We start from the raw sequence: 18901 nt of genomic DNA, 5'->3' as shown, positions 1-18901 counted from the left end.
AATGGGCATTAGGTGAATATATGTAATACAGTGATAGCAAATTAATTTATTTAGTACTTTTTCCATTCCATATCATCAGGAGGGTTGATTTCAACTTTCCTTTTACCTACATCAGACCAGTTGGTACTCAAAACTGTACCACCAGACTCCATCTGCAATAAGAAATAAAAATAGATTAATCTCTGGGCCATATAGTCAAAACAAAGTATTTTTCTAAAAATGTTTCAAACGTAGTGTTCCAAATATAAGCTATGTTTGGCTCAATACAAATACAAGACAGTACCGTGATTTAATCTCAGGCTTATCAGAGAAGTTACCAAGCTCTATAAAATTTGAAAAGGAAACTCTATAGACTAGTTAGGTAGAAGCATTATGTTCATACAGTGTCAAATAAAGCACATCTCCCTCAGCTAATCAGCACTGAGGTAAACGTGGAAAATCTACCTTTTGACAAAAATAAAACTGGCTCCCCAAGAAAATGATTAATCTCTTTTGTTAAGGATAGTAAAGAGCAGGCAAAGTATACTCTTTCTAAACTAGTTGTATAGAACTTTGAAGATCCTCCTCTTCATGCTCTGTGACAAATATATAAGGGAATGCTGGAATTTTTTCAAATTAACCTGCATATATCTAAGAACATAAAATCAGTATCTCAGTAAACAACTGATTATCTATTTACCATCTGTAGAATATACCACCTACCCACAACCCTAGCATATTCGTACAGACATTTAAAGAAACTGTGGACATTTGTTATATTAATGCAATAAAAATTAACTGACTTGGATCACAGCAAAACAGTGTGAATTATTTAATTTAAACATTTTTACAAAATCAGCTGTGCTGCTGGCATATGTATATGGTTACAAACCCTATTACACTGGAACTTCAATATAACCTCATGCCCAACACTGTCAAGCTCCCTCACATGGATTGCTTTGCATGGGATATTCTTCTCCACCCATTTTCTTTTTGCCCCATTCTTTAGCTATACTGTAAACATATCATTTCTCTGTGGCCTCTTTTGACCCTAACCAGGACTTTACCTTTATAGAACTTGTATTCTGTATGAGCATAATTACCATTAATATAATATGTATCACACTACACTGTTAGAATTTTAAGGGTCTGCTTTCTTTTATCTGTTTCCTACCCTTAGTTCCAACTAAAGCTGAGAGCTCCTACAGGGCAAGGAACATATTTTACTAACAATTATATCCTAGATCTAAGCACAGTGGCTGGGCATACAGTGACTTCAAATAAAATATTGATATATATATGTCTGTAAATATAATGTGTTGAAGCATGTGGGAATAGACCTATTCTTACCTGAATGAAACTATAGTGTATGTTTTAAGTAACACCCTTCTTTCATTAAGATATAAGTGTATATAAACACGTTAGCAGTGAATAGCAAGAGCCCTGTGCTTACCTCATTGAACACACTGTGTATATAAAGTTGTATAATAGTTGTATAAACATCTTCTCCCATTAATATAAACCCACTAACACCCTAACCCCTAACCTTAACCTGAACCCTAATCCTAACCTTAAACTGAGCCCTCTGGAAAGTTCTCTAAATTGCAGATACCAGGCATATATCCTCACCCTGGCCCTAACTCTAACCCTGCCCATAAACCCTAACCTAGCCCTAACCCTACAACAGAGAAGAAAAAAAAAAAAAGAAAGAAAGAAAGAAAAGAAATGGTTTACATATACAATGGAATACTACTCAGCCACAGAAAAAGGGGATGAGGGATCCCTGGGTGGCTCAGTGGCTTGGCGCCTGCCTTCAGCCCAGGCCGTGATCCTGAAGACCCGGGATCGAGTCCCATGTCAGGCTCCTTGCGTGGAGCCTGCTTCTCCCTCTGCCTGTGTCCCTGCCTCTCTCTCTCTGTGTCTCTCTCATGAATAAATGAATAAAATTTTAATTAAAAAAAGGGGGGGGGATGAAATCTTACCATCAGCAATGGCGTAAATAGAGCTAGAGAGTGTTATGCTAACCGAAATAAGTCAGAGACAAATACCATGTGATGTGATTTCACTCATGTGAATTTAAAAGAGCAAAGGCCAAAAAAAAGAGGGGGGGGGAGCAAACCAATAAATGAATCCTTAACTATAGAAAACAAACTGATGGGTTACCAGAAGGGAGGTTGGTGGGGGCATGGGTTAAAGAGGGGATAAAGATTAAGGGGATTAAGATTAAGGATTAAATAGCAAATATTTGTCATGATGAGCACAGGGTGATACATGGTAGTGCTGAATCACTATTCTGTATATTTGAAACTAGTATTACAAGAATGGTAACAAATTTAAATGAAAACTTTTAAAAATCTTAAAAGGGATAAACTCTAAATAATAAACTACTCCTATAAAGATTGAAGGAAGGAGATTTAGTTTGTAATTTGGTGTTTACTGATGACATTTATTTCCCCCTCTTTCCTTATGGATTGCAGTGTAATTTAGCATTTCCCTCTGATTATTTCGTACATGTCGGTCTTTCTGTCCCAAATTAGACTGGAAGACCATAGATGACAGTCTATTTTGTTTTCCCATAAGCACTTGGTATGTTCCAGGTGGCTTGTTTCAGGAGTATATATGGTTCAATCACTATTAACAAAGCCTCTGTATGAAAATGGATGCAAATTCTATAATCCATCTTTGAAATTTCACACACTGCCATTCTGGCTAGTGCACTCTTAAAAAAGGTCAATATTAAAAAAAAAAAAGTCAATATTGAAATTGACTTCCCTTCCTGGGGATATAGAATAGGTGTACTTTATCCTATTCTTCCCACTAAGTACTACTAAAAACTTTAGACATTATACATATGTAAACAAACATAAAAAGACGCTAAAAGATGAAGGGAAGAAGACAGATCAGCTAGGGACCTTGGGAGCCAAGGAGCGACATAACATGGTGGTGAGTCCCCTGGGTTTTCTTTTTTGCCTCGTGGCTTAGAGCTGCTGCTGAAGCTGGAAACCCTAAAAGGTGCGCGTGCGTGTGCGCGCGCACACACACACACGCAACTCAAACAGAAACCTGGTTTCTCTCTCTAAAGGATGAGGAGAGATAAAAAGACAGCTTAGGAAGACAAACGTTTTAGGCTATAATCATTCCATTGCAGCTAGACACCACAGGGGGGAAAAAAAAACTGTGGCTCCATCCTCACGCAAGGCCAGTAAACACCGAGTGAGGAGCGTAGACTTCCATCCATGCTAGGCTATCATGAACCATCTCCTCTGCCACCCGTGGTGTCAGTGAAAACAACACAGATATGATGGTACCTATCCCAGTCCCAATATTAACAAGAAGATGCCCTGGGATGTCTAAGGAGGCTGACTAGGGTGCCTTGATTTCTACCTCCACTCTAGCAATAATGAGGCAGTGCCTTCCCTTCCTCTGCCAGAGTGGTTGGCAGAGAAAGCCAAATAAGGTGGATGGAGGGTTTAAATAAGATCCAGTCTCACAGCAGAACATGAAAACATCCAGGTTTCAACTGAAAATCACTTGTTGCTGAAACATCAAGAACCAGGAGAATTTCCAATTCAATTTTTTAAAAAAGAAGACAACCAATAGATGCTGATGTTGAGATGAGAGAAATGTTAAAATTATCTGACAAAGATTTTAAAGTAGTCATAGTAAAAATGCTTTAACTAGAAATCATGAACTGGCTTGAACCAAATGAAAAAAACAAAAATTCAGCAGAGAAAAAAAGATATAAAGAGCCATCAAATGTTTTAGAATTAAAAAAGTACATTGACATGAAAAGGTAAATGGATAATCTAAACAGAAGGGATAGAAAAAAGAATCAGTGAACCTGAAAAACAGGTATAATAAATATAGCTAGTATATAGAGCAACCACTAAAAATGCTATACGAAGAAGGAACACTAAAAATATTTTTTTTAAAGATTTTATTTATTTATTCATAGAGACAGAGAGAGAGAGGCAGAGACACAGGCAGAGGGAGAAGCAGGCATCATACACAGAGCCCGATGTGGGACTCAATCCAGGGTCTCCAGGATCACGCCCCGGGCTGCAGGCGGCACTAAACCGCTGCGCCACTGGGGCTGCCCAAGAAACACTAAAAATATTAAAAATAAAAATGGAACTAAAAAATATTTAGAAGCACTCACAAGAAGGCAGGAAAAACAAACAGAATAAAACAAAACGTAGACTTAAAGTCCTAATATATCAATAATTTCATTCAATGTAAATGATCTGGATACTTCAATTAAAAGACAGAGATCGGCAGAAGAGATTTAAAAAAATAACCCAACTATATGCTGTCCCCAAGAAACTCACCTTAAAACAGTAAAAATCTATTTAAGTATGATACAGACAGGATGGAAATAAAAGAGTGGAACAAGAGATGTCATGCAAAGATTAATCAAAAGATGAAGGCCTGACTATATTAATATCAAAGAAAATTGCCACAGCTTGAAAATAACATATATGTATGATAAAAAGGCCAATCCACCATAAAGATACAGCAATCCTAAATGCACCTAACAGAGTTGCAAAATATGTGAAGGAAAAATTGACAGAATAAGACAATATCAGCAAGGATACAGATGAATTCAACAAGAATATCAACAAGATCTAACTGACATTTATAGAAAACTCCTTCCAACAACAGAAGACACTTTCTTTTCAATCTAAAAATAAACTTGAGATAGACCAAAAGCTGGGCTATAAAAAAAAAAGAATGTAGATCACATGGTACAGTCTCAAATCACAATATAATAAAATTAGAAACCAATAATAACAAGGTAACAGGAAAATCTCCAAATGCTTGGAAGCTGAACAACATACTTCTGAACAATCCATGTGATGAAGTTTCAGCTGAAATAAAAAATACATATTAAACGAATGAAAATATAATATTAGAATTTGTGAGAGACAGTTAAATCCCTAAGAAGGAAATTTACAGCATAAACATGCACAATAGAAAACAGAAAGTCAAATAAAAAATCTAATTCACATCTGAGCAACCTAAAAAAAATAGCAAAATAAACCCAAAGCAAGCAGACAGAACAAGTAACAGATATGAAATTTATTAAAAATTGAAAAAATATATTAATTCAATAGCTAACTTTTTGAAAAAAAAATTTCAGTTAACACTGACAAACCTCTGTATCATGAAAAAAGACAAGAAATTATCACCATAGGAATGAAATGGAAAATTATTATGGACCCTGTAAATATCAAAACAAAAACAGTAAGAAAATACTAACAACACTGACAGCTTAGACAAACTAAATAGAATAAGATGCTCAAAAACACCAACTGCCACAAATTACTCAATATGAAATAGATAATCTGACCAGTCCTATCAGCTATTAAAATAATTAGGTTTGTAATTTAAAATCTTGCTCTCCCCAAAAAATATCCAGGACCACATGATTTTCACTAGTTTAAAGAATATTTAAAGAAAACTTAACACAAATTCTACACAATCTCTTTCAAAAGAGAATATAGAGCACTTCCCAATTCATTTTATGAATTTAGTATTACAGATACCAAAACCAGACAAAGATAGCACAAAAAAAATATTACAGAACAATATCCATCATGAAGAATACAGACACAAAAATCCTTCCAGTATCTGAAAATAGAATTGAGTAATATATAAAAGGAATTATACATTCTATGGCCAAGTGAGGCTTATCCCAAGGATGCAAGGCTGGTGGTTCTAGTAGAAATACCGTGTCATCATATAAAATCATCACTGTTACAGGTTAAAGAAGAAAAATCACCATCACTTTGATCCATGCAGGAAAAACATTCAAATTCAAAAAGTAAACAGCTAGCTGTGCAGTGCTGGTGGTATAGTGGTAAGCCTAAGAGCTACCTTCTGAAAAGTTAACAACCATTCATGATAAAAATCTCACACAAGGGGTAGAGCAGAACTTTAACCTGATAGCATCTGCAAAAAACGTACAGTAACACTTTACTTAATGATGACGGACTTGGTTATCCCTTAAATGTCCACCCTCGGGGATCCCTGGGTGGCTCAGCGGTTTCATGCCTGCCTTTGGCCCAGGGCATGATCCTGGAGACCCAGGATCGATTCCCGCATCGGGCTCCCGGTGTGGAGCCTGCTTCTCCCTCTGCCTGTGTGTCTCTGCCTCTCTATGTCTATCATAAATAAATAAATAAAAATAAATCTTAAAAAAAATGTCCACTCTCACCACTCTTAATCAACATCGTAGTGGAAGTTCTAGCCACTGCAATACAGCAAGAAAAAGAGATAAAAATCAGAAGTATCAGAAATTAAAGGTCCCTATTTGAAGATACGACTGTCTACATAGAAAATCACATATTAATTTACCAAAAACTTTCCTAGAGTAAGTGACTTTAGCAAGGTCACAGAATATAAAATAAACAAAAAAACCAACAGTATTTCTAAATACTAGCACATGGACACCACAAAGTTAAAAATACAATACAATTTAGAATCACTCAAAAAAAAGAATACTTAGGTATATCCTGCAAAACATGTTTAGGATTTAAATGTGGAAAACTGCATAATGCTCATGAAAGAAATCAAAGATCTAAATAAATGGGCTGGCAGATTCAACACAGTAAAAATGCCAATCTCTCCAAATTGATATACAGTTCAGTGCAATTCCTAACAGAATATTTTGAGACATATAGACAAAATATTCTGAAGTTTATGTAGAAAGGCAAAGGAACTAGAATACCTAAAACAATTTTAAAAATGAACAAAGTAAAAGGAATGACTCTTCTTCCTGGATTCAAAACTTACACAGCTAAAATAATCAAGACTGTAGTATTAACAGAGGAACAAACATATAGATTGATGAAACAAAAAACCCAGAAATAGACTGAGACAAATATGCTCAAGTGATTTTTGAGAAATGCAAGAACAACTGAATGGAACATAGACAATTTTTCAGCAAATGGTTCTGGAGCAAAAGAACATGCACAGGCCAAAAACAAAACACGCAAAAAACCAACCTACATCTAAACTTTATATAAAAATTAACTCAAAATGGATCATGGACTTCAATGTAATATGTAAAACCATAAAACTTCTATTGAAAGAAAAATCAAAGGAGAAAATCTTTCAGATCTAAAACTAAGAAGACTTCTTAAACTTGTTACTAAAAGCATGATACATAAAAGGAAAAACTGATAAATAATACTTCATCAAAACTAAATACTTTACACCTCTGCAAAAGACCGTTAAGAAAATGCAAACTACAGACTGAGAGAAAATATTTGCAAACTATGTATCTAACAAAGACTTGCCAGATTAGTGGTTCCAAGAGTTAAGGAGGGATGGGATGGGAGGAAGTGGGTATTGCTACAAGGGGAGTCCTCTGTGGCAGTGGAAATGTTCCGTTATCTTATGTCAAGATCATGGTTGTGACACTGTAATTCTGCAAGATAATTCCACTAAGGGAAACTGTGTAAAGGATACAAGGGATCTCTCTGCATTCTTTCTTACAACTGCATGTAAATCTCAAAATAAAAAGTTTAATTAAAAAAATTTTTTAAGTCAAAAGTGAAAAGCTCAATCATGGGCAGTTATGACATGGTAACTTATGTGGACTATGAGCCTCAAAGACATTAACTAAATACTAATTTGAATATACATGCCTTAAAAGAAGAGAGTGACATTTCCAAAGCTACTGATAAAAGATGATTACAACTAAAGCAAAATAACCTAGTTCTACAGTTGATATCTTGCCATTAAAATCTCAGACCTTGAGGCCTAATTCAGGTGGTATTTACGTTTGTCCTAGCACAAAGCCTTATTCTCTTAATCAACAAACAAAATTATTAACAAACCAACAAGTAATTAATGTGCAATTTCTACTTTCCAAACACTGTTCTGGCAGTTTCCTAACTATATTCTTCTTTTCTGACACTGAGCCTATCCATGGTTTAATGGAAGCTCCTTCAGCCATTGTGATAAAGCCAACTAAAGTAATCAGAGTATTTCTTAAGCCTTCCAAGTTCTAACTCAATGACTAAAAAATATTTATTTGGAATAAATAAAGCAAGCAATAGCTTGCTTCTCAACTCCCCCACAAGTTTCCAACTTCCTCAATAATTACTCTAAGTTTAGAGCAGGAAGAAATGTTCAGATGAAGCCTATTCAAAAAAAGCCCCCCAACTATAGTATATGCAATTTGGTTTCAAATTGACTACTTAATCTTTCTTTTAAAATTTCTGAAATTTGCTACCACAATATTTTTTTCAAGTTTATGTTCTTACAAATGATTTGTTCATGGCACGTTTCACTTCATCAGAACCATCTGAATAGATCTGCTGAAATAATTTGTTTAAAGCTGCATCTCCCTCCAACTTCTCATTTTTTTCTTCTTCTTTGATCTCACCAACCAATTTATCCCAATTTCTTGTATAATGAGATGACGATGGATATAAGTTCTTTACATCTGTGGAGTAAAAAAGATAGAAGTGATTAATCAACCTGTGATGATTATGTCAAGAATATGTAAACTTTGTGACCATGATATATAGAACATCTCAGCAAACAGTTTAGGTCACTGAATTTCATATTTATAATAAATGTCTTTGTGATACATACATCAATAATCAGATCTACACTTCTAAAAATTCAATCAGCATAATATAAAATCTGGGAATTTTTTTGAACAAAATAATCTAACAAAGGGTACATTTTTGGTACATTACGCAAAATTAGATTAAAAACATTCTTTGTGCTAATGAGGGGACTGAACGAGAAGTATACTGGAACTTTTATATTTACAGAAAATAGCAAAGATAGTACAATTCTAAAAACAGTGTTTTTTTTTTAAATGATGCTCCATTAAGAAATTTCTCTTATAAACAAGATTTTAACAAGTATTAAAAATGTGGCTTCTTTTGAGGTGCTTCTCTATCTTTCAGAGTAGAAATAAATTGAAAATGTAAGTAATCATCCATGCCATTAGACAGTTAAAGCTCCATCCTCTCCCCAAATTAAAATATTAGACTGCTTCAATAGGAGATAAGGAATTCTTGAATGTTGAAAAATACACCATGTGATCATCTAGAGTCCAATGCCCACTCACACACACATAGAAAATAAGTGTACTTGTAGGGCACACTGGGGTAAATGAAGCCTACTTGCAGCCAAAGAGACTACTGACTGGCCTCGGGGCTCAGGGCACCGCCAAGGCTACCTTAAAGACTAAAGGAATCAAGATCATGGAATCCAAATAATTAAAAAATAATCTATGTAGTAGCTGTAGAGCAGTTCTATTCACTCTCCAATGGAAAGAATGCAGGACACAAATGTGAACCATGTACATAATTTAAAAATTTCTAATAGCCATGTTACTAAAAAGAATCAGGCGAAATGCATTTTAATATATTTTATTTAACCTAATATATTCAAAACAATATCACTTCAACATGAATCCATATAAATACATGAAGACATTTTATGTTCTTTCTTTCATACAGTTTTCAAAATCTGGTATTTTATACTGCCAGCACAACTCAATCCAGACTAGTCATTTTCAAAGGCTCAGTAGGTACATGTAGCAACTATACTGGACAATGTAGCTATACAACTTTAAAAACACCCCATTCAAAGTTTTCCTATGAATACATCAGGACAAATTAAATGTCCTTCCTTCCATTACTGCCTCTCTATATCCCTTTCCTCAAAACAGTTCAGAAATAAGAAACTATTAACTGTCTTGTGTTCCATCCGCTCTCTTCACCTGTAAACCAACTTTCTCCTTGCCCATCTTCCCCAGCAAAACAAAACCAAACAGCACCCTACAGTTTTTTTTTAGAGTAAGCATAGTTTTCCGATCTATCCTTCCTCTACCAGGAATCCCTGCTCTTATCATTTACGTGCATTTTCACTAGTAACCAAAGAAAACAAAAAAATGTGTGTCATGGTAAATTGGGCCTAAAAAACATTGGTTTAATTAATCCTTATGCTTACTCCCCAGAAGAATGAGAACACAGGTTCTAACCTCCAATTTACCGATAAGAAAACTGGCCCAGACAGGTTAAGCAACTTGCCCTTATCTGCAAGTTTCTAGCTTGCAGGATAGAGCAATCTGACAAGCATATTAATTCCATACAAAAATATGATAGAGCAGGAGGAATAGCATCTGAAATATCTAAGGCATTGAGTTTAGAAAAATTCTGCTCAGTAACACTAAAGAAATCTTTATATTTAATCTCAGAAAAACTGTAACACTCAAAGATAGTGGAAAAACTACTGAGGGATGGATGGGTAATCTAACTTCTTTGTTCATGCATTATAAAAGCAAATAACTGCAAAATACTCCTGTCAACAGATAATTTTTTCCCCCATTGTCAGAAGATGTAGCAACAACCAATATCACATACAAAGTCTAGGTAAGAACCAGACCCAGACCCCGAAGACGAGGGTTAGGCTTAAGACCATAAAAACTGCTGGGTGATCCTAAGCAAGTTGCTTACTTACAGAACCTGTAAAATAGGGCTGCCTATTCTAGAGGGCTGCTGTCAGTATTCAGTGAGATACTACATTTAAAGAGTTTCTTTAAAAAGTTGCTTTAAGCTATAGATAAACATCAGCCCCCAAATCTCTGGGAGTCAGACTCAAAATCTCTGGGAGTCAGACCCAAAAGAAGCACGTAACATCTTTACTATGTCTTTCAAATAAACTGTGAAGCAGAAGCTTAGGAGCTTAAATACCAACTTTAAATATTTCAATCCTTAAAAATTATCTGTTGATGCCAATTTCCTCGTTTTGCTAATTATACTATAGACTAGTTGTGATGTTATTATGCAGGGAAGCTAGGTGAAAGGTATATGAGAACCTGTATCATTTCTGTAACTTCTGGGGCACCTAAAATTATTTCAAAATAAAAATAAAATGAATAGTTTGTTGGCTAACTCAGTGTTTTCTATAAGATGCCACAAGGAAATTGTTTTCTGTTACAAAAAGTAGTGAAAAATCTAAAAGTAGCTGAAATACAATGTTAACTCATTTTAGTGATCAAATCCGAATATTTAACCAAAAAGAAATTTCTCTCCTTCATCAATGAGGTCACTGCTATAAAATACACTCTTAGGTGTAGTTCTAGGAGTATCTAACAGGTTAATTATCTCATTAGAAAAACACCTGTCTGGCATATGCTTAAAACTGAACAACACAGTCTGTTCCTTACATGATAAAAACAGCCAACCCTAGCTTTCCACTCTTCTCTGAGGCTTTTCTTAGGTTTTCACGACCTGTTTGTAACCACTTCTTTAAGAGTAATATAGAAATAGATTAAGTATTTTACTCTTTAAGAGCAATATAACAAAATGGGTTAGATATTTCAGCAATATAGTGAAATGGGTTAGAAGCCCCAAAATACTAGGAAATGACCTGACAATATCAATAGAACAGAAAAGAATAAATAAAAGGGAGAGAGGAGGAAAATATTTCAGCAGAATAAACCTCTAATTCATTTACAACCCAGAAACAATAGGCAAGGGCAACACACAAAAACAACCCCCAACTAATGTCATACACTGAGGAGGTAAACAATATAATCCCAACCCCCTCAGAGTTTCTGCTTCTATTCATTTGTATTCTGAGTTTAAGAAGTTAGAACCTTCACATGAAAGGCTAATTTGTATTCATTACAGAGCAATCTTATTGCACTCAATGTACCTTTTCTTGGGAACATAAATAATGAAAGTAGAAAGAATGCTCATTACTATTTAACTTCAACTATATAAAACATTGCGAATTTAAAGCTCATCAAGGCCAGAAAACAAACCTGCTATGAACTGTTTTGGTTTAGGCACATCTCCTTGCCCCTCTAGCTTTTCCCATCTCACAGCCTCTGTCTTTTTCATTTTAATTTCAATCTGGAGGAAACACCAAATAAAATTTATTATTCAATGTAAAATATACAGAACAGTAAAAACAAATGCAATTTCCTTAAGTCATAAAATTTTATAAAAATTAATAGTGCCCTTGAGATAACTTCTTTAAATTATACATAAGGTTAAATGCGAAGAACTTTGAAACATGTTGTTCCTACTTAAAAGCCACCCTTCAAAAACAACATACACATACTATAAGCTATAGTTAAAAGTCTTGAAATCCATATGCTTTTTTCTTCCAGTACACTGTTCTCAACCAGGGGTGACTTGGCAATGTTTATGGATATCGTTGCTCATCACACCTGGGAGGGAGTTAAGGATACTACTAAACATCCAATAACATAAAAAGAATTTTCCACAAAAAAGAATTTTCCATCCCAAAATGTCAACAGTGCCCCCTACTGAGAAACCCTGATCTAAAGGAATTACTTCAGGGATGCCTGTGTGGCTCAGTGGGTTAGGCCTCTGACTCTTCATCTCAGCTCTGGTTGTTGAAATCAAGCCCCTAGCCAGGCTCTACACTCAACAGGGAGTCTGCTTCTCTTTCTTTCTCTCCCTCTCTCTGCCCCTCCCCCTGCTCACACTCTCTAAAATAAATTTTAAAATATTAAAAAATATATAGAAGAATTACTACATTTGCATGTGTATTAACCTATTTGAGAGTGGACAGATTGGTATCATTGTGTAAAAATAATACAACAAACGCTAAAATTTTTACAATCATTCACTCTATAATTATTAAATACCCAGTATGAGCAAGTTGTAATCATCAGGGATGTGGTGGATTTTTTAAATATTAAAGAAACATGTTCTTGACCATCTGGAGGTAGGTGAAATACTAGAAGAAAGTTGATCAAGAGTCAAATAAATGTTCTAAAAACTTAGCAGAGATCACATCTAGGTGTGAAAAGAAAAAGTTTCAGCACACCTTGAAGAGCTTTGAGGGGCAGAAGCATTTGCAACGGTGGAAGGGAGAGGTCTTCAGCCTCAATATGAACAGCCTAAAACTGGATCCCTAAGGTTTCATAGGACACAGTACATCAGGGAGTACAGACAAGACCAATTTGTCTCAAGTCGTCTAGGATTTATGTTAGAACAGTAAAAAATACAGATTAAAAAGGTGTAAGGCAAACTACGAAGAGCTTCTGAATGCTAAACTAGCTTCACTTACTAAAATGAAATATTAAGAGCATCTTCAACTCTCTAATCAAGGCTGGTCCCCTAGAGTCTATCCTTAACTCTAACAGACACTCACAGAGCACCTTCATCTACCTTTAGTTTTCCTTATTCAAATAATACGCTCACTCCCATTTTTAGCCTAGCAAAATCAGCATTTATAGTTTTTTTTTTTTTTTAAGATTTTATTTGAGAGAGAGCGTGCACGTGCACAAGTGGGGGACAGAGGCAGAGAAAGAGAGAGAAGCAGACTCCTCACTGATCATGAAGCCTGACTCGGGGTTACAATCCCAAGACCCTGAGATCATGGCCTGAGCCGAAGGCAGATGCTTAACTGAGCCACCCAGGTGCTTTAGCACTTACAGTTTACTAAACATAATTATTATGCAACAATTGAAGAACCAAAATAGAATTTTTTTTTAAAAAGATCTTATTTAGAGACAGAAGAAGTGTGAGCGGGGGGGAGGGGCTTAGGGAGATGCAGAGAGAAAATCCCAAGCAGGCTCCACACCCAGCACAGAGTGTGAACTGAAATCTAGGTTGAAATGCTCAACCAACTCAGCCACCCAGGTGCCCCTCAAAATAGAATATACTTTAAAAAAAAAAAAAATAGAATATTCTAATTTTTTTCTAAGAAAAGGACTTACTTTTGTAAATAGGAAAAAAAAATCAAAAGACAAATGTAACTAAAAGACAAGCCTATTCACGCTGGTTCTTTGAGACTCCTTTAAATCAGATAAATCACTCCAACTAGCAATTACTGGTAAACTACCACTTGCATTTAGTGATAGAATCCTTAAAATTTGCATTTTAAAATACCTTAACAAAAGACTAATAGAGAAATCTGCCAATACTTTTAACCAGACATGAAGTGATGATATAGAAGGGGTGTGATCTCTGAGTATATGTATTTTCTTTAGCACAGAAATGTAACAAGAAACTGTTTTCATAATGAAAAACACCATGAAACAAATGTCACTGGGAAAGAGGCCAAAAGTACAGTATTTTTAACGTAATTTATGTGTTTAAATTCTAAATAAAACTATAATAATCTCTAGAATTCTCTAAAATGATGACTAATTTTTATAAAATAAAATACTACCAATATTTTCTCATACACAGTATTAAGTAATAGTAATCCAGTAATTTGAACTTGTCATTGCTGGAATATTTGTCAAAAGGGCAAAAATCTAATAGCTGGCAATGACACAGCAAGCAGTTACTGAAAAGGGATATTATCACCCTAAAATGTAAAACTGCATCTTGCTCCTTTTTCAACTCATCTGGAAATAAAGACTTGGCAAGCAGTGTGTACATCAACACTATCCTTAACTAACCTCTGCTTCAGGGCACCCTATATTCATACCTCATGTTCCTATACTTACAAAGTCTATAAAAAGTTCCTTGTTTCGCCTAAAGAGCAGCAGACACTAACATTCACATCTCCTCAAAGCCACTATAACCTGAGTAATTGTGCAGCATGAACAAAAGAAGCCTTTGTAAGGCCAAAGTCAAAGCTCTTAGTAAAAACCCCGAATCGAGTGAGACAAGCTGACCTGAACTTAAAATTATATTTAATCCATTCATTAAAATAGCTGCACATAATAAACCACACTTAATTAGCTTTTTAAAAAAAATAAAAGTGGGAGGAACTAATTTCCTGTGACTTTCTTTTTTACACCTATTTCACTTTCAGTGCTTATATAGGCTTTTAAAAATGAAGTTTTAAGTTTTCATGACTTTGGCAGGTACCTCTAGAGTTACAAGCCCAATTTCAGATATTTTTATTCCAACAATTAATAAGCTTTTTCTATTTGCATTTAACTCAAAACTCATTTAAAAGTTAACTTAAAACTTTGGTTTGAATGTTCCACACATATGCACGAGGAAGGTTTTCAATAATATCCCAAAGCAGTACACAGATTACTAGTAAGAATCCCTGCTCTTCCAGATTATTATTTTTCAATGTTTTGCATACTACCATCCACCTCTAAATTCTTTACACAAATACTTTTTATATTTATTTTTTTTATTTTTTTTTTTACTTTTTATATTTAATATATACTTCAAATTTCAGATTTAAAAGGAAGCCATTACTCCAAAAGGGACAATGGCATCCAGACACCACCTTCTTTGGAGAGGGGTAAAGCTCCCACTTATTGCCAGATTGACAGTGAAGACATCTTTCTCAGAGACTAGATAGAGAGCTGTGGCAGTTTACTGCTAAACTCCTTTTTCTTCTGGCAAAGTTTTGACAGCCATCTCTTTCAAGGCTATAGTCATTAAGTAATTGTTTCTGACCTTTAGGATGTAATTTTCCCAATGTTCTCCTACTCAGCTCTTTGCACACTTAATGGCTGCATCTAACTGCTTCATCTGAAAAGAGTAAACTCGGTCTTCCTAAAGCCATACTGCACATTGACCATTTTTATTTTTATGCTCAAATCATTTTAGTCATTTTTTAAAATGCAGAAGACAGTAATTAATGACAAAAAGCTGAAATCTCACCCAAGTTCTAATATCACAATTCAAATATTTACTGAGAGCCTACTCTGGACCAGGCACTGTGATAATACATATAAGAATACAAATACTGTTCTTTTTTTTTTTTTTAAGATTTTACTTATTTATTCATTAGAGACACAGAAAGAAACAGACCACAGAGAGAGATGTAGGCTTTCAGCAGGGAGCCCAATGTTGGACTCAATCCCAGAACTCTGAGATCACACCCTGAGCTGAAGGCAGACACTCAACCACTCAGCCACCTAGGTGTCCCAGACTCTCTTCTTCTTAAAGAAAGTAATGAGAAGAGATATTCCCATAAACAAAAAATTGCACTATATATCACCTGTAGCGAAAGATCTCAATACAGGAAAATAGTCTAGCTTCCTGGAACTAGGCCATATGTCATTAGTAGTGAGAATGAATGATTACTTTCTCAGCTCTTTTGTATTTTTCCAAATTTTCTATGATATTCATTCATTGGATTTATAACCAGAATAAAAATTTAAGTAATCAGGATAAAATAATAATAGCAGTAATATTTATTGAGCACTATTATATACCTTGCATGCTTCATGTACATCACCTCACTTAATAGAACAATCCTATAAAAAAAGGAGATTATCATCCATATTTTACAGATGAGACAGATAAGATATGCAACTTGCTGGAAGTATTTTACTGCCAGAAGTTTTACTTATTTCCTGAGAAATAAGCAGAGGTTGAAAACAAGACAAAAACTATCAATTGTGTAATTTCAGTGAAGAGTCATAAATAGGTGCTACTTATTGGAAATACGACCACAAACAAGTAACTAATCTCACTGAGCCTCTATTTTTCCCATAAAAAGTGATTAATAGGGTCTACTTCATTTAGGGTTCTTATGAGGGTTAAACGAGTGCTCGCTTCAGCAGCACATACACTTACAAGGGTTAAATAAAACCATCTATGAAAAGAACAGAACACTGTGTCTGGCAAATAACTGACTGCTATTACCATTATCTTCATCATTATAATTAGCTAAAAAATCTGGACAAATTATTTAACATCTCTGGGTTCAGTTTATACCTGTAAATAGATGATAAAAATACCTACACATCAGGCAGTATTTGTGAGGATTACATGGGCTAATACACAGCAGTCACAACAGTTACCTACTACAATTCTGCACAGGTCAAACAGTATGGGTCTGGCTAAATAAAGTGCAGACAGTTAAAATATTTGTTGTAGAATACTTAAGCATGAAACAAATTATCCAAAATGTGGGACACCTGGGTGGCTCAGTGGTTGAGCATCTGCCTTTGACTCAGGGCGTGATCCTGGGGTTCGGATCGAGTCCCACATTGGGCTCCTGCAGAGAGCCTGCTTCTCCCTCTGCCTATGTCTCTGCCATTCTCTCTCTGTCTCTGATAAATAAATAAGTAAAATCTTAAAAAAAAAATTATCCAAAACGTACAGCTAAATTTAAAAAGAAAGCTATAAGGGTGCCTGGGAGGCTCAGTCAGCTAACTGCTGAGATCCCAGCGTCCTGGGATCGAGCTCTGCATTGGGCTCTCTGCTCAGAAGCCTGCTTCTCTCTGCCACTCCTCCTGCTTGTGCAGGGATGCTTGCTCTGTGTCAAATAAACAAAATCTTTAAAAACTAAAATAAAAAGACAGCTATAGACACTGTATTTACAGTAAAATCCTTTTCTTTTGAAAATATATGGGATCCCTGGGTGGCGCAGCGGTTTGGCACCTGCCTTTGGCCCAGGGCGCGATCCTGGAGACCCGGGATCTAATCCCACATCGGGCTCCTGGTGCATGGAGCCTGCTTCTCCCTCTGCCTATGTCTCTGCCCCCCCCCACTATCATAAATAAATAAAAATTAAAAAAAAGAAAATATATAAATATGCTTAGTACAGAAGGTAGCAAGAATATACTTCAAAAACAATTTGTAGATTATTGGGAACTACTTACTTATCAAAAAAAAAAAAAAAAAAGCCTATTACCTTCACCACTGTATCAAGAAGACAAAAAACATGGGGCACCAGAGTGGCTCAATCAGTTAAGCATCTGACTCCTGATTTTCAGCTTCGATCATGATCTCAGGTTCACACAACTGAGCCCTGAGTTAGGCTCTGCACTTAGTGTGGAGTCCACTAGGGATTCTCTCTCCCTCCCTCCAGGCCTCTCCCCCCTGCTCACATGTGTTCCCTCTAAAATAAATTTAAAAAACCTTAAAAAAAAAAAAGATATAAAGCAATCCCAAAACCCCTACATCTGTTTAAAAAAGCAGTAGTATCCTGCCCAGATTCTCCAACTCTATCACATCATCATCATCAGGATCTTTCTATGAATATTAAGAAAAGGAATTCACTCTAAAACTTCTCAAATTTTACTTAGTTAAGAGGGGAGAAGGGAGCTATTGTCTCCAAGTAAAGACACACATTTTACTTCCCACAATTCCAGTTAAAAGCCTTTGTGTTTTATATAGATATAATACAAAAATATTGCTTTGACTAAAATTAGGAATAGAAGATCATTTCTTTTTTTATTTTATTTTTAAATAATCTCTACACCCATGTGGGACTTGAACCCACAACCCTGAGACTGAGAGTCACACAATCCACCAACTGATCCAGCCAGATGCCCCGAAGAACACTTCTACAAGAGTGAATTTACTCCAAAGGATTTTGAAAATTCTAATTTTTGAGTAAATATTCTTTAAAATGAATTATTTCATAGCATCGCCGTCATTGAAGTTATAATCCTGCGATTGTGAGTATAGTGTCATGAAATTAACAAGACAGAACAAAAGGAACACTACAGTTTCTTAATAAAGAAAATGAATTAAGGGCAGCCCGGGTGGCTCAGAAGTTTAGCACCACCTTCGGCCCAGGGCCTGATCCTGGAGACCCAGGATCCAGTCCCACGTCAGGCTCCCTGCATGAAGAAGCCTGCTTCTCCCTCTGCCTGTGTCTCTGCCTCTCTCTCTGTGTCTCTCATGAATAAAATCTTTAAAAAAAAAAATGAATTAAGAGGCAGATATTAAAGCTGGTATTCAATAAAAAGGTAGAAATAACTATCAGAGGTACTGAAAAAAAATATGAATTCTGACTTGGAAAAACATATATAGGACATTGTAAAATATTTGATTAAGAAATGCTATTTCATTAAGAGTCCTACATATCTTATTTTCATGGCAAATTATATTTCACTTAAAGTAATAACACTTAACTAATGATTATACATGAATATGCAACATTTATTCAACCTTGAGTATGGAAAAGAAAAAAAATGGATTCTCAGAGCAAAGAAATAGCCACTTTAAAAAGCACAGATTTTACAGAATCT

The 18901-nt window shown here is 35.3% G+C and overlaps 1 protein-coding gene across 1 annotated transcript in view; it reads right to left on the bottom strand.

Annotated features, from left to right (window-relative positions):
• Window positions 1–26: 26 nt before the first annotated feature.
• The window catches only part of SUGT1 (SGT1 homolog, MIS12 kinetochore complex assembly cochaperone), a 40533-nt gene continuing 21658 nt past the window's right edge, over window positions 27–18901 (bottom strand). Inside the window, exons 12-14 of the mRNA XM_055335719.1 lie at window positions 11780–11870; window positions 8253–8434; window positions 27–152 (exon numbers count right to left, since the gene is read on the bottom strand). Coding sequence (XP_055191694.1) covers window positions 51–152; window positions 8253–8434; window positions 11780–11870 — 375 coding nt within the window. The 3' untranslated portion in view covers window positions 27–50. The remainder of the gene's footprint in view (window positions 153–8252; window positions 8435–11779; window positions 11871–18901) is intronic.

The sequence above is a fragment of the Nyctereutes procyonoides genome, unplaced genomic scaffold, assembly GCF_905146905.1.
Source record: "Nyctereutes procyonoides isolate TBG_1078 unplaced genomic scaffold, NYPRO_anot_genome, whole genome shotgun sequence".
Taxonomy (NCBI): domain Eukaryota; kingdom Metazoa; phylum Chordata; class Mammalia; order Carnivora; family Canidae; genus Nyctereutes; species Nyctereutes procyonoides.
The sequence above is the reverse complement of the archived record's forward strand: the minus strand, read 5'-3'. Positions and strand labels throughout refer to the sequence as shown.